This window comes from Aristolochia californica, unplaced genomic scaffold (genome assembly GCF_029961685.1).
Source record: "Aristolochia californica isolate CCGP_79_NKW_82.1479 unplaced genomic scaffold, dmAriCali1.0.hap1 SCAF_6, whole genome shotgun sequence".
NCBI classification, from domain to species: Eukaryota; Viridiplantae; Streptophyta; class Magnoliopsida; order Piperales; family Aristolochiaceae; genus Aristolochia; species Aristolochia californica.
The window spans coordinates 43,871,553-43,891,264 of NW_027182257.1; the positions used below are offsets into that span (position 1 = coordinate 43,871,553).

The following is a 19,712-nucleotide window of genomic DNA, read 5'->3' on the forward strand; positions in this document are numbered from 1 at the left end:
AGTCCCAATTCCTGATGTCCTAAATCAGTTAAAATATATAATTTTTTTAATAATAATTCATTTATATCTTTAACAAAATAATTTATTTTTTATTTTATCTTGTTAAATTTATCTATGATTTTTAAAATTACTGTAACAGACCCTGCTATTCATGGAGTCCGCTTCATGAATCAATTCCTGGTTCAAGTGATCCCTGACTCGAAGCGGACCTGAAAATCATTCGACGGCCTTTCAGGTTACTATAAAAGAGTGCGGACCATCTTTGTTACTGCCGTTGCCTTTTCCTCAATTTCTCAAGCGGAAAACACATATAAGGTGCAGAAAACTGATTTAGCGGTTGGTTGCAGAATCTGGAAATGGCAGAAACTGCAAACTCGGAAGAAGATGCTGGGGTTTCTCTAAAAGATCAGGGGCAACGAATTTTTCAAAGCAGGAAATTATCTCAAAGCAGCCGCTGTCTACACACAAGCAATCAAGAAAGATCCATCAAACCCCACTCTGTACAGGTCTCAGTTCTCTCCTTATCCACTTTTACGTGCTTGCTGAACAATGAATATTTGATTTGACATGCTACTACGTAGTTACTTTCGTTTTTGAGTGATAGTTTTGGTGGTCTGCCAGTTAGTAGAGATGGTTTTAGGCTGCAAGTTAACGCCAAACATTAGTGGGTCGGAATATGAAGGGATTCGTGTGTGTCGATTATGAAAGCAAGCGCATTTGTCGTTTCTTTCTAACGAGAGAATGCAATGCACTGTGCTACGAAAAGGGCAACCAGGGGAGCATTAGAATCAGGTAGAGCAGTCCCTTTTCTAAAAAAAATCAAAAGAAAAGAAAAAGGAAAACAAGACAATCTAAGCTATAGTTATTGCCATTTATTAGCAAGCTTTCCGGTTTTTCTTTGAAATGCGGAGTGGCTGCTATGTTCCGAAAACGTCTTTAGAATTATTCAGTTTTGCTGTAGGTGTTTGGTTTATGTTTGTTTTTTCTCCGTTGAATTCCTAAAGAGTCCTTTGCCATTGGTAGTTTTTGAACGTGTAGATCAGGCTATCTATACATCAACATCTCCTTTTGTGAAATGAGTTTGGGATTCCCTTGGGTGTGAGAAAGAGCTTCATAAGCTAACTGAAGAAAGAAACTGTGCATTTTCGGGACTGCAGTAGCCATCATATGTTGTGTTGGAATTTTAAACATCCTGTGAAACTTTTGAAGTTCTGCATCTATTATGTTCTCCCCTTCCGTTTTATTTGGAAACTGGAATATTGTACTAGGAAGTTCGTAACGCAGCCAAATCACATAAATAAAGTTTTTTTTTTTTGAAGTAAAAATCACATAAATAAAGTTGATAGAGAAAGGTGGAAATGGGTAAGCGAACCTTTATCTTATCAACTCTAGAAAATTCCTGGTTTTCAAGTTCCAAGGGAAAAGTTCTCAGGTGCTGTTTTGTAACTAGCAATACCTAGCACAAGTGAAAAAATACACTAAAAAATTATTCTCAACAAAAGAAAGAAACACAATGGTGCTCTAGCAGCTAAAGAGAAAATTCGTATTATTTTTTAACAACTTATGAAAGTTACACTATGCCCCCCTATTTATAGACTCTGGAACTACCATGTCTTTGCCAAAATAGGTTACATCACTTTGGTAAAATTTGCCTAGGACTAGACTTCTTAATTACAACTGAATTTAGATTTACTAAATTGAAAACCACTTGCTAGGAAAGAATTTTCAACATTTTCAGTACCAACTAAAATAGAAACTACCTGTTGAAGCTTAGGATTTCATGATGTATAATCACTGTAAAAAAGGATTAAGGGGTGAGAAGAAGAAGAAGAGTTGTGGAGAGAAGGTTTTATGAGGATAAGAGGAAGAGTGATGAATTTGGAGAAAAGAGGAAGATTAGAGTAATGAACTTCATCCAAACCCTCCCCATTAAGTTGTATTTATATCAAAAGTACCAATATTACAAGAATACCCTTCACCCTAGTAAAAGTGAATAAGAGACATAAATCATAAACTAATTACATTAATGTAATCTTTATGAGATGACTCTTTATTTACTATCATGCCACCATTGTGTGGGCCTGTGGGCATTCTCCTTGGTCTTGTGGGTTTGAGCCCATCTTCCACACACTTGGACGTGTGGGCTTCGGCCCATCTTCCAACATTGCCAAAAATGCACACTGACTACTAATAAAGGATACTATTAACCAAACACTTTCCTAAATAAAACTCTTCTAATTGGGACCTATTATGACACTAGGAAACTAATATAAATAGAAACTTGCTGACTTTCCTGTGGTGGAAAGTACTAAATCATGGTACTTTGATAAAAAAGTGACTTTCTAAAGTTAGTAATTTTCTGTCTTTTCGGTCTTCCTCTTTCCTTTTCTGTTTCCTACTTTCATAAACCCTCAATGGTTTAGGTTGACTTAATTTATCCTCATACTTTTCTGCAATTTCTTCAACATCGGAGCTATGTTCTATGTCATTCACACCCCCTCTCCAAAAGAACTCAACCTTGAGTTCTTAGACTCAGCTTCACGGTTGCCCGAATGAGGTGATAGATGCTTGATGTTGAATGTATCACTGATGCACAACTCAGGAGACAACTGTAGCTTGTAGGCATTGTTATCGATCATTCATAGAACTTCATATGGTCCTATCTTTGGAGGCTTGAACGTATGATATTTATCTGCAGGATACCTTTCTTTTGAAAGATGCACCCAAATTTCATCACCGACATCAAAATTAAGCTCCTTTTTGTGTTTATATTCTTACTTCTTTTATTTAGCATATCTTGTTTCAGTGTTATCCAAAACCTGTTCATGAACAATTAGATCAACAGCCATGTCTTCAACCTTTTTATTTGGTTTCCCTGTGTTTGGGATAGGGAGGAGATCAAGTGGACCTTTGGGTTTGCAACAAAAAACTACTTGAAATGAAGAGAATCTAGTAGTAAAATTGTTAGAACTGTTGAATTCAAACTTCAGTAGTAAGTGCAAAATCCCACTTTCCTATAACCTTAACTTGAGTCCTCAACATATTACCCAAGCGATGACTAACTACCTCTGTTTGCCTATCTGTTTGTGGGTGATAAGGACTGCTAAATTTGAGTGTTGTGCCAACCTTCTTTTACAGAACAGCCAAAATGTAGACATAAACTTGGAATCTTTTCGGTAAACCAAGATAATAAACCACTTCTTTAAAGAACAAGTATGCTACTTTGCAGTTGTTATGCATTGACTTACAAGAAATGAAATAAGCCATCTTGGACAATCGATCAACTACAACATATATGCTGTCCGAGCCTCTCCTGGAACGAGGAAGACCGAGGATAAAATCCATATAAATATCAAGCTAAGGGTAAGAAAGGATAGGTAAAAAAGTATCCAATATAACATTAGATGAAACCCCTTTGGCTGTTTGGCATGCATGACACCTTTGTATATAATGAGAAATGTCTCTACGCAGGTTAGGCCAAAAACATCTTTGTTGAATATGGGCTATTGTCTTATCTTTGCCAAAATGTCCATCACTATGCGCTTCCTTGATGATAAGTTGTCGAGAGATAGGAATGCATAAAAAATTATCTTTGAATAGATAACCATCCATCACAAAGTAATCATAGCTATTTCTCATCTCTACTTCAGCTAATACCTTCCCAAAGAACTCATTTTCTGGCAGTTGGATCCTTAAGTAATTCATATGCAAGTACATCAATTCTCATGGAATATTGAAGGGTAGATATTTTACTTAAAGCATTAACAACTTTGTTTTGTGTCTCTGCCTTGTGCTTAAGGATAAGACTTTTGGTTTTCCAAAAATTTATTAATGTTTTTGGCTGCATATGTCTGATATGCTTAGGATTGTACTGTATACTGAGCAATTCTTGGATGACTGATTAAGTGTTTTGATATTGGTCATTTTTTTCTTGTTCACTTATCTGCTGATGCAATATGATTAGTTGGATCAACGACATACAAACAGTTGGTCTGTTCACTTGTTTGTGGCTTTCAAATAAGTCTATTTGATCTAGTTTTATCATTCATTTTGTGGAACTTCAGGGGAGGATTGCAAAATGTGGGAATGCCATGCTTTGGCTTCTTTTGGTTTCCAAACAAAAAATCAGACCTAAAAATAGTTAGCTAATAATTGTATAGATACGATTCATCCTCTTGAGTTGGGATTAACATTGCACACCCATCTTCTCCCCCTACTCCCCTTCTAGCATTCTCTTTTTAAACCATGCTTGCCTCTCAGTGCTTTCTTTCATTTTCTTGAAGTCCTATATTTCATGTTTCTAAATTTCCTTTCCTTATTCTGCTTAATCCACGGCAATCGGTCTGCAGCTTTTTTACATTTGGTTAAACTCAGTAAAGCACTAGCTGATGCAGAGATGACAATCACATTGAATCCTCAGTGGGAAAAGGTTGCTTTCCGTGTACTATTATTTTTGAATCTGCAATGTGTATCCTTTTCAAAAATGGTCGCTATCCACTTGCCTCAGTGGAATTTTGAACTTAATCTTCCTTTTGTCAATGTTAGACCTTCTTGTCAAAAAGAAATGTTTATGATTGACCTAGTCATTTGTGTTACCATTAGAAGCAGCCCAGATTTGAAAGTATTGGTGCAAGTCTAGAGTGGGACTGAGTATCTGACCAAGTGCATGTCAAGTTTGATTGCTTAACACAGAAAAAAGTAAGTGGCAAGTGCCTTACGTTTTCCTTATGCTGAAGATTGAAATGAGGTTATCTAGTCCTTTACATGGTTTGACCTAATTTTCTCACTTGTAGTGTGACAAACTGGGAAACGAAGAGAGTGGGCAAAGTATCTTTGATTTCAGTATTCAGATCATGGAAGCAGCTATAAAAGGATGGCATGAAACTGGAAAACTGGATGCCAGGGTCAATTTCCTTCTTGATAATGAGAAAATACAGACTGACAAGTATGCATCAGTGGTCAAAGTTGACAAGGTACAGACACTCTTCTTCTTTTCTTGTCCCTTTTTTTTTGTTTCGAATAGATGAAAACAAACATAACCCCCCCCCCCCCCCCCCCCCCCCAAGATTTGAACCCAAAACTTCATACTAGAAAACCCCCCCATGTCATTTTTTTTTAACTCATTTGCTTTCAGATTTCTTGATTTTGTTTGTGATATTGCCTTCGGTTTTCATTAAGTTTGGTGTTGTAAATTATGAATTTAAAAGGATAATCTGCAAATTGGCTGTTATTAGAAAGCTTAAAAGTGATGCTTGCGCATTCTCTTAGAAATACCTCCGGTTTATGTGGTTTTCTATGCTTGGCATTTTAAATGCCTACATATTCCTAGACAAAATGTCTCTTTCACTCCTTCATGCAGTCTTTCTCTTTCTACTTGACTAACTTTTCTGTTATTTTTCTAAATTCTAATTTTTCCAATTTTGTTTTTTTTTTATCTTCTACAGCTATTTATCAGTTTTTTTATGTTCTTAACTAATATATCCCTATTTATGAGATCATTCCAATTCAACCTGCAGCTGAACATGAGTAAATCATGTTGACTCAGGCATAAACCTGCGGCATCTGACAAGATTGCTCCACACTCTTGAGTGTTTTAGAGTGATGGCTAAAAAAGGAAAGATGATCTTGTACATCACTAAAGAAAATGCTGATAACACAGTTGTTAAAATACTGATGTAATAAGCTTTTAGTTACTTAGCTTCTTTCCTTGTTGTTTTGCTAGTTGGCCTAAGGGCAGAATTCTTATTATCCCCATTAGACCATTATGCCCCATCCACTCATCCCTCTTTAAGTTCCTCACTAAGAATTCTAGCACATATTCTGAAGTGCACGCAAACTTGTCAGCTGAAGTTGAACTTGATTTGATAGGGGCACTGGCTTTTATTATGCCATGGATGTGAGACACGCTCAAAAAGCAATTCTTTTCAAGTTACACACGCAACACATTTTAACATTTGTTTGTTTAGCATGCTTTCTTCAAACTTTTCATGAGCCTCAACTTCCAAATGACTCATGCGATACATGATCTCTAGGAGCTTTGAAATAATCAAATGATGCAATTTTAAAAGATCCACTCTTCCTCAGGGATTCCTTATGAAATGGGCTAAAAAATCCTGGCAGTTTGTGTAGCTTTATTGTACTTTTGAGTACCATGTCGACTGGAGAAAAACGGTAGAATGTGGGATACAGTGACTAAAACTCACTTCTACTATGCAGCTAATGCTTTCTAGGAGTATTACCTTTAATGGTGGTCATAAGTTCGTTTTGGTTGACTTTTTCAATTTCTTTTTTTAAGCTTTTAGATTCCCTGCTGTGATTTAGTCAAAGTTGAAAATTGGTACCTTTGTCATATAGGGAAATATAACATATTTTGTGTATCTTAATTCTTTTGAAATTGTTAAAAAAGTCTCATGCCCTTGACACACCGTCACCCAACAAAAAAGGTAATAGAAAGAAAAAAAAAGTATAAGCACTTGGGAAAATGTGTAAACAATGATGAGTTTTAGTGTGATTTACTGAAAAGCTAATGCATGTTTTGTAATGATAATGACGAAATAGAAGTCACATTTTTACTACTGATTTTTCTTGAAAACATGCTTACTTGTTGAGTAGGAAAAAATTCTGCTTTGAAAAATGTGAAGAAAAGTTAATAGGCTATAAGGTTGAGCAATAGGCTTCCTAAGTGGTTTTGGAATGGAACTGGGCTCAACCCAAAAAACCCAACATGGTATCAAAGCTGGTTGTGTGTGCGCTAAGACCCAGTTTGTGCTTCTTAGGTTATCTGTGTTGTGGGCTAAGACCCAGTTTGTGCTTCTTAGGTTATCTGTGTTGTGGGCTCTATGAGGTAGGAGTTTGTGTGTTGTGGGTTCTATGAGGAAGGAATTTGCGTGTTGTGGGTTCTATGAGGAAGGAATTTGCGTGTTGTGGGCTCCATGAGGTAGGAGTTTGTTTGTTGTGAGCTCCATGAAGGAGTTTGTGTGTCCCATTAAGAGGGTTTGTGCCCATGTCTTAGGCTCGTTATGTATAAGCCTCGATGTGAGGGGGATTGTTGAATGGAAAAAAATCCTTCATGGAGCTCTATTAGGAGTTTTGTGTATAAGCCTCGATGTGTGGGTTCTATGAGGAAGGAATTTGCTTGTTGTGGGTTCTATGAGGAAGGAATTTGCGTGTGTTGGGCTCCATGAGGTAGGAGTTTGTTTGTTGTGAGCTCCATGAAGGAGTTTGTGTGTCCCATTAAGAGGGTTTGTGCCCACGTCTTAGGCTCGTTATGTATAAGCCTCGATGTGAGGGGGATTGTTGAATGGAAAAAAATCCCATATTGAAAAATGAGAAGAAAAGTTAATGGGTTATAAGGTTGAGCAATAGGTCTCCTAAGTGGTTAGTCATTTTGGGATGGAACCGGGCTCAACCTAAAAAACTTAATGTGGTTTCAGAGCTGGTTGTCTGTGGGTTAAGGCCCAGTTTGTGTTCCCTAAGTTATCTGTGTCTTGTTGGCTCCATGAAGTCAGAGTTTGTGTTGTCGACTCCATGAGGTAAGAGTTTGTGTCTTGTGGGCTCCATGAAGAAATCTGTCTCCCATTAAGAGGGTTTGTGCCCACATCTCAGGCCCGTTATGTGTATGCCTGGACGTGAGGGGGAATGTTGAGTGGGAAAAAATCCCACATTGAAAAATGAGAAGAAAACTTAATAGATTATAAAGTTGAGCAATAGGCTTCCTAAGTGGCTAGTCATTTTGGAATGAAACAGGGCTCAACTTAAAACACTCAACATTACTCTATACTTGTTCTTGTTATATATTTTGGTTGGGTCTGTTTCAGATTGGAGCATACCCTTTATTAGTAGTCTTTCTAACTTCGGCATCAATAAAATGTCCCGGTTCCCTGGCCATCCTCATGTCCATTGGGAGGTAGAGCTGGGAATGAAAAAACGCCAGCTGTTACCCTACTTCACTGAACAATTTTTATGTGTAATGTAATGCAGTTGTCTGAAGCTGCCTGGTACTTTTAGAATTGCAAAGTTGATGGCATGTGGCTCTTTATGTGATTTCTACTATATGAATGCTTTGCAGGTTTGGAAAGGGCAAGGATCGAGGAAGTGGAAACATGGGCAAAGTGATGGCTTCTTTGTTCAGTTTGAATCACCTGTCTTGTGTAAATTATGGATTCTTCCTAGTTCAACAGAAAAGGGATGGCTAGTATGTCGGTAAGTCTCACGATCCTCCACCTCACCAATATGATGTCTTGTATTTCCATACATATTACGCTTTTTGTTGCTTCCGATGGTAAGTTTCTTTATATCTGATGCAACTAGGTGCTAGCACGAAAGCATTAAGTTGCTGTGATTTCTTAAATTATTGGACTTATCTTTTCCATGTGAGCATATTTAATCGTCTGTGAGTGGCCTTTGTATTTTGTGGTGATGAAAACATGAAACACGACCGCTACTAAGAACTCTGTTTCATGTCAATCAGAATGAGCATATGGGATACTTCAGGTGTTTACTTGGTCTTATATGTTGGTACTATGGATCCAAAAATCAGCATTGAGATGTCCTGCTAAACCCTACTTTGGATCCAAGAACTGATACTTGTTGAAGTGATTCTGCAAAGCATGATTACTAACTTGTCTTATTAAAAACTTTTCCATTTGTCCTGGGATCCAGAAGATGTAGATGTGAGTGCCCACGAGGTGCTTCCTCGTATTTTCAAACAATCTTTTAACAACTCTTAGTTGCTGTTCTTCATCGGTTTAGTTTGATTCCATCTTGGCCTGGAGCGTCATTGAAGCTTAACACGAAGCATTTTGATACGGTACACGACAGATGTGGGGGCTAGGGTGTTTTTGTTTCTGCTTCAGCCCCTGCATCATGCGTTTCTCAGTTGCAAACACTTCCCTGATAGTGGTTTTCGAAGTGAGTCTTGGAGTGTAACTGAAATTCTTCCCTGTATGATTGTTTGCTTCTTCCAAAATGCTGTGATCAAAGGGAACTGTGTAAAAGTTTCTTGTGATCTTCTTTGAATAAGCAAACCTCCAAATGAATCGTCCTCAACTACCAAAAGAAACGAAAAGCTTTATTGACAAACTCAAAGACCACACCAAAACCAAATTGAACCTTTGAACACTACCTCTACATGTTGATAGTATCTTATTATAAAATTTATATTGAAGCAGACACTTTAAGAACTAGAGAAAAATTGACAAAAATAAGAATTCAAAGATAGAAAGCTATATGAAGCAAACATGAACAAAAAGATTGGTATGTGTTTTTCACTTAAATTTCTCTATTTAACTCCTCTCCTTTCATTGCCCCTACAACATTATCTTATTATAAAGCTTACTCTAAAATGTGTTTTTATGTTAATTGTGTAAGTGAAAAGTACTACAACAAATGAGATATTTAATCTTTTATTTTAAAAGTAAGGTTGAGGTGATTCAATGATATTATATTATCTTATCATAATTTTTAGGGTGGAATTAAAATTTTATTTGTAAATAAATAAAGTGATTTTCTACTTACTTTTTATAAATTTACTTTCTATTTAGAAATCCAATTATTCAAGATTCTCCCAAAAAAACTTGTCATGGAAAATAAAATTATAGAAAATCACTTTCCTAGAAAACCAACCATCGACTTGATCGAATTTGATGGGTTTTACAATAGATTAAAAATGTAAAAAATGACCCACTACTTTCTTTTTTTTTTACTTTAATTTTTTTTTTTGTTAAATAAGAGCATTCAATTGGGTCTCACCCCACAAAATAAGGGTTTTCTCATAGGGAAACAAATTATTGATATAAACATTGTCTCTACCACCTATCTTATCATTGAAAAAATATTCAATTGAAAGACAAATTCTCTTCGATCAATCCGTGTTTGTGTTTTCATAGGAAGCAATAGAAAAACTAATTGTAATATTCGTGCCAACGTTATAAACATAAAGGAAAGATCGACCTATAAATAACAAAAAAATAGCCTCGTATTTTTTTATAGGACACAAGAAATTAGGATAAAAAATTTCATACCTTAAAATCAACACAAAACCCTAAAAGTTTTACTGGCACATTCGAAATAAATCCTATTTATATAAATAATAATTAAGCTAATAATTTTTTAATATATCGTTAAATTATTAATGACCTTGTGAAAGGTTTTCCAAAGGGAATTTTACCAAAATACTGGTTTGAAACAACTTATTTATGAAAATAACGAAGATTTTAAATTATTTACAAAACTACCGAACTTTGACCGGTCCACTGTATATGTGGACAGTCAAAGGCAACACGTAAGCTTTGACTGCTTACGTGTCACTCCGTCATCAGAGCGATGTTGTAGATGAACACAGAGGCTGCCACATCATTACTATTGACACGTCATCTGCCACGTAACTTATCACGTCAATATAAATTACTTTCTTTTTGCCCTATCATCTGGGGTCACGTAAGCACCCGCCACGTCAGCCCTCACATATGTTTTTAATTCTAATCTCTTCCATGATCTTTCTCCTCGCCTCTCATCTCAGCTGCTCTCCTCTCGTCGCTCCCCTGCTGCCGCTTGCCTCCCCTACTGCCGCTTGCCTCCCCTACTGCCGCTTGCTCCCCTGCTGCCACCACTCGGCCTCGGCCGGTCCCATGCTGCCGCTTCTCTGCCTCGGCCTCGGCCACTCCCCTGCTGCCGTTGCTTTGCCTCGGCCTCGCCCTCGACGCCCCCTCTCAACCGCTCTCTCTTCGTCTCAGCCTCATCTCTCGTTCTTCTTCTCCGTTCCCCTCTATTCATCTTCTCGCCGCCCCTTCTCTCAAAACGTTATTCTTCTCCGTTCCCCTCTGTTCATCCTCTCGCCGCCCCTTCTCTCAAAACGTTCTTCTTCTCCGTTCCCCTCTGTTCATCCTCTTGCCGCCCCTTCTCTCAAAACCTAGGAGATTTTTTAGGGTTTTTGTTAATTGAATCGAATTATTGTATTTAATTATAATGTTGATTTGAATTTAGGTGTTTAATTACTATATTGATTTTTTTGTGATTTATTGTTTAATTTCTGATTTTATGTTAATGAAATTTTTGCCAAATTAAAATTATTGTAACGTTTTGTAAGATTTTTAATAATTTATTATTTTTAAATAAGGTGATAAAAAGTATACAAATAAATTATATTTTTAAACACTAAAACAACTTTTTTGTATATATTTTTTAATTTATAAATATTTTAAAAGGATAATATATGGGTAAGACTTAAGAGTAAATTTTTTTCTATTTATAAATATTTTAAATGGATAATATATGGGTAAGACTTAAGAGTAAATTTTTTTCTATTTATAAATATTTTAAATAGATAATATATTGGTAAGACTTAAAAGTAAAAAAGAAATTATTTATAAATATTTTAAATCCATAGTAAATGGGTAAGAGTTAGATTATTTCTATTTATAAATATTTTAAATTTATAAATATTATTATTTTGTAAATAAGGTGATAAAAAATATACAAATAAATTATATTTTTAAACTCTAAAATAGCTTTTTTGTATTTTTTTAAAAATTTTAAATATTTTTAATCGATAATATATGGGTAAGACTTAAGAGTAAGATTTTTTAAATTTATAAATATTTAAAATTTGTAAATATTATTATTTTGTAAATAAGGTGATAAAAACTATACAAATAAATTGTATTTTTAAACTCTAAAATAACTTTTTTGTACTTTTTTAATTTATAAATATTTTAAATCTAATTAATTTACTTAATTTATTTATTTTTTAAAATATGAAGAAATAAAAAGAGTAACGATAATTTTTTTAATTAATAAATATTTTAATTGATATTAAATGGTGTTAAATAAGTAAGAGTTAGTTTTTTAATTGTTTATTAAAAAAATTTAAATAAATTTTTATTTTAGATATAAGGTAATAAAAAGTGTATTTGATTTTTTAATTTTTTTAAAATTTATTCAAAATTTTATCATGTAATGACGTGGTAGATGATGTGTCAATAATAATGACGTGGCAGCCTATGTGTTCACCTACAACATCGTTCTGATGATGGGGCGACACGTAAACAGTCAAAGCTTACATGTCGCCTTTGACTGTCCACTTATACAGTGGACTAGTCAAAGTTCGGTAGTTTTGTAAATAATTTGATATCTTCGTTATTTTCGTAAATAAGTTGTTTCAAACCGGTATTTTGGTAAAATTCCCTTTTCCAAAATAAAATCTCCTTAATCAGAGTCTCAATAGGCTCACAGGTAACAAGGTTAGGAATTCTAAATTTTCATCTTATATATATTTTCTACAAAGACACAAATACAGGGAAGAAAAGGCCTTCACTCTTCAAACTTTGGTGGAAAAGGAGGGCCGGGCGGAACCCTTAGCCTAACAACCTCACAAGACTCAATTTTTGCTACAACTTTAGACGTGACACATGGTACATTTCTTCATGGTCCGATCCACAGGTTCTTCTCCATTGATTTTCTCCAGGGCTCTGCTCACACCATGTTGGACGTGTCAGTACTTCCTGGTTTGCATGTATGAAGCATGAAATTGCAGGCCTTGACGGCTTCTCCCACTGTCAAAAAGATCCATTCCTGCCCGATATGCTCGATGAACTTGGCTCTCTCCAGCTTCTTCATCACATCGCTGCCGGGGTTCGCTAATGCAAGCTGTTCATTTCATTCCCAGAAAGGGTGAGAAGGTTCAGAAACAGAAATCCCAGCTGAAGCTTTGCATGGACGAGCACGAAAATTTACGTACCTTGAGGCCCACGCGGTCGATGTTCTTCTTCACCTCCTCAAGCATGCTGATTCCACTCGTATCAATGCTAGCAACCGCTGAAATGCAAAATGTGTCAGGAAATCAGATATCAGAAATGATTGAGAAATGAATGAGAGAGAGAGAGATGACTTACCACTCATGTCGAGGATCACGTACTGCAAGCTCGTCTCTCCAGAAACTTTTAATCTGTCTTCTTCCTCGACGATCCATCTAGAGATCCTTTCTCTCAGGTAGCTTGCATTGGCGAAGTAGATGGGCGCATCGATTTGCAGAATGAGAATGCCGGGGACATTGTTTGCAGCGGGGTACTGATCTTTGCTTCTGTAGATAGTAGAGTCAGGAATGTTTCCAAGCACAAACGTCCTCGGCCTTGCAACGAATAGCAGCAATCTCAGCATCGATATCGAAACCTGCATCTCAGAACACAGTCCGGTAAGCACCGTGAACTCCAACTGTTCGACAAAAGACTCTAAGAAGCGGAACTGCGCCTGGGGTGACCTACCGCAATAACCAGGCCAATTTCCACACTTCCGAAGACGACGCCAGCGTAAGCTCCAATGCACACGCAGAAATCGACTTTATCGATCTTCCAGAGATGAAGGGCGGCCTCGTAGTCTATCAGACCCAGCATGGCTGCAATTATGATGGAGGAGAGCACCACCAGGGGAGTGTAGTGGAACAACGGGGTGAGGAACAGTAACGTGATCATCACTGCCGTCGCCATCACGATGTTGGACACCGCCGTCTTGCAGCCAGCGTTGAAATTCACGGCCGACCGTGAAAAAGGCCCTGTATTTCGATTAAAAAAGGGTATTTTTATCTTTGTACGTGAATAAGACTGCTTCACTTATCAATAGAAAGGAGCTCCGGCCTCGCTGCCGGTGATGTCCTACCTGTGGTCAAGTAGCATGAGGTGCAGGAGCCAGCCATGTTCATCATCCCAAAGGCTATCATCTCTTTGTTGCCATCAATGTGGTAGTTCTTGAACATGGCAAAGCTTCTCCCGACTGCAATTCCTTCCTGCAGAAGAAGTTACTACTGGTAAGGACGGAAGACCTGAAGGAGGACCCAACCCCAGGTAAAGCTTTGATAGTTTAAAGAATCACTAGACATGGAAACTCCCATTTCCAAAGGAGCGGTGAAATACACAAAAGGGAAAGGCAGTCAGACTCATTTGAAACATGAACAGTGAATCTCAGTATCACACAAAGCTTTAATTCATGGTTTTCCTTCCATTCTTCCTCCCCTGTCTGACGGATCTGGAGCTTAATTTTACTTGAAAAGAGGAGATGGGGCCGAGGATTGGACTTACTGCAAGAGCGATAACGCCTGTGATAATCCCAGTCTTGAGCGCCGTCATCATGTATGGAGAAGTGAACACCAGGAGGTCGGCTGATGGGGGATTTAACCCTTTCTTAAGGTAGCCAACCTGCATTATTAACAGCAATAATCAGAGACATTTTCTCGCAAGGATATGATGGGATTATCCTCGTTTAGAGGCCCAAATCTGGAACAAGAAAAAAAAAACAGCCCTCTATGTTTCTACACCGAACTTCAGTGTATAACTGGTACTGTAATACCCATAAGAAAAAGGCTCTTCGATAGATGAAGTTACGTGATTACCACTTGGACGCCGTGCTTCTCGGCATGGGTTAGATAGACGAGGACGCTGCCTAATATGACCGACGTGAGAGGAGCTGCAGCAGAAATCCAGAAAAGCTTTGGCCTTCTCTTGCTCTGCTCACACCACCCACAAAACAAAAATCACATCATCAGACGAAGCAAAAAAAGGTAATCAATCATCTTATTATCATCGAGAATAAACACAGTTTTTGGTTAAATGTAGCAGAAAAGGAGAAAAGATTGAGATTGAGAATTTTGGCATCCACTGCGGAAGAAACAGCAGAGGAATTCGTAGGCAAAGCAGATAGAAATTAATTATTCTCGACCCATTTCTATAATTGTGACTTTATGTCACTTGGTTGAGAATCATAAACAGATGGTTGGTGTTTGGATTTCGGAATTGATCTCGTTTGGGGAAGGGAAGACAGCACAACAACCCAACCGAATTATTTTACTTAAAGAGAAGTTTCTGGTGTGATTCTTGCGTCGTGAGGATTATTATTTAATAAAGTTGCTATTCAAAGGATCTTGTATTATCTTAATCTTAAGGATCAAAAAAGTGTTTTAGTTTAATAAGATTTTAGTTTGAGAAGAAGGGAGAAAGAAGAGCAGCTCATCGTCTTATTTTATTCCACTGTAATTAGCTTTGGTTCTCTGTAGTAATTCTGCTGTAAAAGAAAAAGGAAGAAGAAAGATCGAAAAGGGTTTCTTATAAGATGATTTGCTCCAACGGTTTTAATCTGGAAAAGGTCAGAAAAAGGAGGAGGAATCTGTTTCTATTTTCTACTTTTTTTTTTTTTCTGGTAAAAACAACCATCTGTGACAGCGCTTTATCAGCAGCAACGAAGAGAGGATGAGCTATACCGTATCATCTCTTCTGTAAAACTGCAGGCAAGATGCCACCAATCATTTAGTTCTTGGCAGAAAGAGTCGACCCATGTCGGACCATGTTCCTCTGACTTTAGTTTTTTTTTTCTTTCCGCAAATTTTTATTTTCATCTTTACATGTAAAAGTTGTAGCAGCAGTCCAGGAGTGATTTTACTTACAAAGAAGCGCGTGAGGAGGAGGAAGAAGAGGAAACCACAGCCCAGCACGGCACTCTCCCATCTCCACTGCACCAAGACAAAGTAATATGTGAGTAGACGTATTTCCGTGGATTTCCGTCGTCAATTCAACGGAAGTTTCCATTTTCGAATACAATTTCAGTTTGCCAAGCAACTGTCTTGTCATGAAAAACTTTTAAATTATTAGCAGAAGAAGAAAAGGTCGGAAGCTTTTTAGGTTTGAGTCATCGAAGTACTGGATCCATCTTTCAGTGTGTCATGAGTTGAAAAGAGAGAGAGAGTCACCTGATGCGTTTGGCTGAAGACTGACCGCATCACAGAAACGATATCAGTTGCGGACGTGAAATGTTGCAAGCCAAGCATTCCTTTCAGCTGCTGCAGACAAACGACTGTAGCTGCTCCGGCCATGAAACCCACTATCGTTGCATGAGACAGAAAATCCACTATAAAACCGAGTCTGCAATTATATATAAATAAAGATTCAGCATAGAAATAAACAAATCGTAGAGTACTGTAAAGCTCTCTAAAACAATCAAAAGGTTGACGAAAAAGAAGGATACAAAAATCGTAAAAGTAAAATAATGAACCATTTATAGTCTTTCAAACTCCACTCGAAGAAGAAAGCTAACCAACCACACCGTCTGTCTCCCTCGCCCTCTCTCTTTCTCTCTTCTCTCCCTTCTTTCTCATTTCTTCCTCAAATCCGACAAAGTTTCTTCGATGTGGGGGAAAACATAAAAAGCATTCTTTTCGGAACTTGTGACTTTCATCACAAGATCCCAACCAAACGAAGTTGCTGAAGAGAGAAGAAAAGATAAAGCATCATCACTCATCAGAAAGTTTTCTTCTGCTATAATTCCACCACTAACCTTAAGAAACCCAAGGCAGCTTGGAAGAGCCCAGCGAAGAAAGTTGCAGTGAAAGCAAGGTGCAAGTAGAGCGAAGGATTCTCAACAGGAGACACTTCTTTTCCCAGCATGGAAGCTATAAGGAGAGAAGCAACTGCAACTGTTCCCACTGCCAAATCTTTGGAGCTTCCCATCATGGCATAGACCAAAGGCGGCACAAAACTCGAATCTGCATTGCAAGTACAAAAGCAAATGAGCAAAAGGGCACTCCCATGTTCAAACGCCGAGGAACGACAGCTAGTACTGCAACTCACATAGTCCAAGGATGGGCGGGAGGTTGGCGAGCTTGGCGTAGCTGATTCCTTGAGGGATGGCGAGGCTGGCAATGGTGATTCCGCTCACGAGATCGGATTTGAAGTCACTGAACTTGTAACGCGGTGCCCACTCGAGGATGGGGAAGAAGTACTGCAATCCCAGGACGAGTTTCTGGGAGGCAGGTCGGTTCTTGAACTGTCGGAAAGGATCGTCAGGGAAGAAAGTTTCCTTCACTTTAGACTTCAAGGACTTCAAAGACGGCTGGGGGGGAGGCACCGCCGCGTGGCGCACCCCTTCGACTTTCCCCGTTCCCGAGCTTGCCGGGAACACCAAGTCGGCGTTACCCATTTCACCGCAGAAGAAAAAACTTCACGGTGGCGTCGACGGACGGAAAGAGCCAAATGCAGTGGTGGAAAGCGTAATTTAAGCTCCTATGAGGGAAGGACGAAGAAGAAGGTCACATACAGAGGAACCAAAGCTGGATGACTGAAGGCAAGGCAAGGCAAGGGAATCGAGCTTATAAAGGTAGAAGATAGTGCGCCGTGGGTTCCACTTAACAGTACACGCTTGAGATCTTCACACGTGGCACATCGGTGTGGACTTGGAATTTCAGGTAGACCGAGGGAGCAAGAGCAGTTACGGTGGTTCACGTATATATCTCTTAAAGTGGGCCCAGTGGATTAGGCGGAGAGTTCAGAAGAAACAGCCACGTGGAAAGTAATGGAGAATATGTAGAAAATTTTAGGCATGCCACGCCGTGGGTCTGCTGGGACGGGTATTTTTGGCCTTCAGCAGCGTGCTTCATTTAACCCAGAAGATCGGCGATACCGGTCCGAGACTCCTCGAGTGATCGCCGACATGGAAACCGGCGACGTTCGGTCAAAAGAAGGCGCGACGGCGCGAGCGAGAGAGAGAGAGAGAGAGAGAGAGAGAGAGAGAGAGAGAAATGGAACGGGTAACGAGTTTCGTAACGCGATTGAGCACCTGAAAACTTCCACGGGTTGACGGCTGCCGTTGACGCTCCCACGTGTGTTATTTGAGCGCCGAATTCAGAGTGACGCTGCCCGCTGCGGCGGCAGTTGCAAGTGGTAACGCGTAAACGTTGCTTAAAAAGAAAATCCCACGGTCGATGCGCCAAGCTTTACTTTTCGGGACACTCCCGAAAACTTCATCACTGAACCCAAAACAAGGTGTCTTTTCTGTTTTCCGCAAGGAAGGATGACGAAGTGAAGAACCAAAAATCAGAACTTCCCAAAACTCAAGAAACTCCCGTGATTTGATCAAGGGGAATCAAATGTGCCTTCTTGTTCTTTCCTAGCTACTTAAATATATTATTTGAAGAATGATTGAGGAGAATAACTGGGGATCTGTAAACTACGATGGATTGAACCTTGACGACACTCGATAAGACAAGAAAACAACTAAAAACTTGACAGGATGAAGAGCAAAACCAAAACTCTCTTTGAATTCTAACTGCAACAGTGTTAGTATAAGCACTAGTTTATTGACAGAAATTTGAGAGACCCAGTTGGGTTTCTGTCCTCATTTGCCTGGCCTGGCTGCTTCCAGTCTCCTTAGGGCACTATCCTTGTTAATAAATAAAATTGCTCAAGTTGTTCATCTTGTTGCAATGCTTTTTCACCATTTCTTCTCCCTCCAATTTTTTATTTTTTTTATAAACTATTTCTTTTGGATTTTTTCTTCATGTTCAAGTATTTAATTACTTTATAAACTAATTAAATATGTGTCCTTCAACAAGATCTAGAAACCATTTTCAACTACTTTGGTTCCAATTTATCGGTCTTCAACGACTACCCATAATCTGATGGATTCCGTATCAGTTATATCAGTCTTCTATCGATCTAACACCATTAAAATCCAATATGTCTCACTAAATCGCTTGTTTGTGCGACTTAAAAATTTTCTAATTATTTTGAGTTACTAATCGAAGTTTCCTAACCAATAGTTTAATATAAAATTAATAAAGATTAGTTGAAGAAGAAGATTAACAAAAATATATTTTTAAAAAATTCTTACCCTTAAATGAATCCCATCAGATTTAGAATTTGATTTAGAATAAATTATATAAGAATAAAATTAATAAAAATTCTTAATTATGGAACCAGATAGGGTTCTACAGAGATAGGGTTTGACCCATCACTCCATACATGACTAGTGGGGACCGTCCATGGTTTAACACTTGAGAGGTTCGATCACCTCACCTCTAACTTGTCACCAGTGTCGATTTTCTCCACCTAAGAGCAACTTCCTCCTTTTTTTCATTTAAAAGGAAAGATTGGGCCAGCCATGAAGATTCCCTTCTATCTCCACCGAACCAGGTTGATACTTCGAGCACGAAAAGATTAGAGAAAAAAAAAGATCAAGAAATGGAGAGTCACAGCTAACAAGGTGAAGTTGGAAGAGTCGGAAGACCAAGATCATGGAAACGTATATGTGGAGAAACGTCATTGCCTTGGCTTTTGATTTTGTGGAGTCAAGTGTGCCGACTTTCAGGAGTAGTCATCAATGGCAGGTAGAAAAGCTTCCACCAGAATTTCGTCCCCCCCACTTCGGTTTTTCCTTTTTCTTCGTTTTCACCAGAAAAAGAAAGATGATCTTTTTGATTCCCATCTTTTTCTGCTTCTGAAGGTGGCCTGCGTTTTCTTCCCACTACGCTCAGCATCCATCTAAACTCTTCTTTGAAATTACGGATTTCTTCGTTTTTAAATTCACGGCGTGAGGCTGCGTTGTGTTTTTGAGAATCGTTTCAGAAGAGAGATTTTGATGCGTTGTATATATGTTACTGCAGCTTATAGTACGTTCTGATGACCAGAGAACGTAAACAACTTCAATGGCTGCAGGTTCGCTGTATACCCGTCATGGGTCGTCAGTTAAATGAGTCTTTATTAACATCACCGGCCTCTCAGTGACGTCCTCAGATACACTTTCTCGTGATTCCTCGCCCTCCATTTTCATCTTTTCAACCGAGTGACACAGACATGACTCAATTACCAACCATCTTTCCTCCCTCCATTGATGCAAACTTTTAGGAAACGAAATCTTCCCACGGAACCATAATTACCGAGGACAACCAGGATCACATT

General features: G+C 38.3%; 2 protein-coding genes across 7 annotated transcripts; one reads left to right on the forward strand and one right to left on the reverse strand.

Moving 5' to 3' along the window:
* The first annotated feature begins 293 nt into the window (after positions 1–293).
* Positions 294–8,978, forward strand: LOC137934898 (uncharacterized). 6 transcript variants are annotated; one of them, XM_068779473.1, is made up of 5 exons: positions 294–506; positions 4,350–4,698; positions 4,794–4,973; positions 8,069–8,202; positions 8,471–8,978. In XM_068779473.1, exons 3-5 carry the CDS (start codon positions 4,854–4,856, stop codon positions 8,556–8,558), a joined length of 342 nt encoding a protein of 113 aa, XP_068635574.1. In that variant the 5' UTR covers positions 294–506; positions 4,350–4,698; positions 4,794–4,853; the 3' UTR covers positions 8,559–8,978. The 6 variants fall into 6 exon arrangements, with proteins under 6 accessions (XP_068635574.1, XP_068635578.1, XP_068635579.1 ...); XM_068779477.1 differs by having other exon boundaries at positions 4,603–4,698; XM_068779478.1 differs by having other exon boundaries at positions 4,606–4,698.
* A 3,287-nt stretch (positions 8,979–12,265) lies between these two features.
* On the reverse strand, positions 12,266–17,063 carry LOC137934234 (sulfate transporter 3.1-like). Its single transcript, XM_068778508.1, has 11 exons — positions 16,608–17,063; positions 16,315–16,522; positions 15,731–15,902; positions 15,428–15,493; positions 14,381–14,494; positions 14,070–14,186; positions 13,651–13,777; positions 13,260–13,546; positions 12,891–13,167; positions 12,737–12,813; positions 12,266–12,645 (listed from the first exon to the last, which is right to left on the reverse strand). Exons 1-11 carry the CDS (start codon positions 16,954–16,956, stop codon positions 12,472–12,474), a joined length of 1,968 nt encoding a protein of 655 aa, XP_068634609.1. The 5' UTR covers positions 16,957–17,063; the 3' UTR covers positions 12,266–12,471.
* Between the last annotated feature and the right edge of the window lie 2,649 nt (positions 17,064–19,712).

Coding starts and splice junctions, on each gene's coding strand:
- LOC137934234 (XM_068778508.1), bottom strand. CDS start 16,956: ATGGGTAACGCCGACTTGGTGTTCCCGGCAAGCTCGGGAACGGGGAAA. Junction 15,903..16,314: donor GCTGCCTTGGGTTTCTTAAG/GTTAGTGGTGGA, acceptor ATATAATTGCAG/ACTCGGTTTTATAGTGGATT. Junction 14,495..15,427: donor TCCTCCTCACGCGCTTCTTT/GTAAGTAAAATC, acceptor TGGTGTGAGCAG/AGCAAGAGAAGGCCAAAGCT.
- LOC137934898 (XM_068779473.1), top strand. CDS start 4,854: ATGGAAGCAGCTATAAAAGGATGGCATGAAACTGGAAAACTGGATGCC. Junction 4,974..8,068: donor CAGTGGTCAAAGTTGACAAG/GTACAGACACTC, acceptor AATGCTTTGCAG/GTTTGGAAAGGGCAAGGATC. Junction 8,203..8,470: donor AAGGGATGGCTAGTATGTCG/GTAAGTCTCACG, acceptor CATGTCAATCAG/AATGAGCATATGGGATACTT.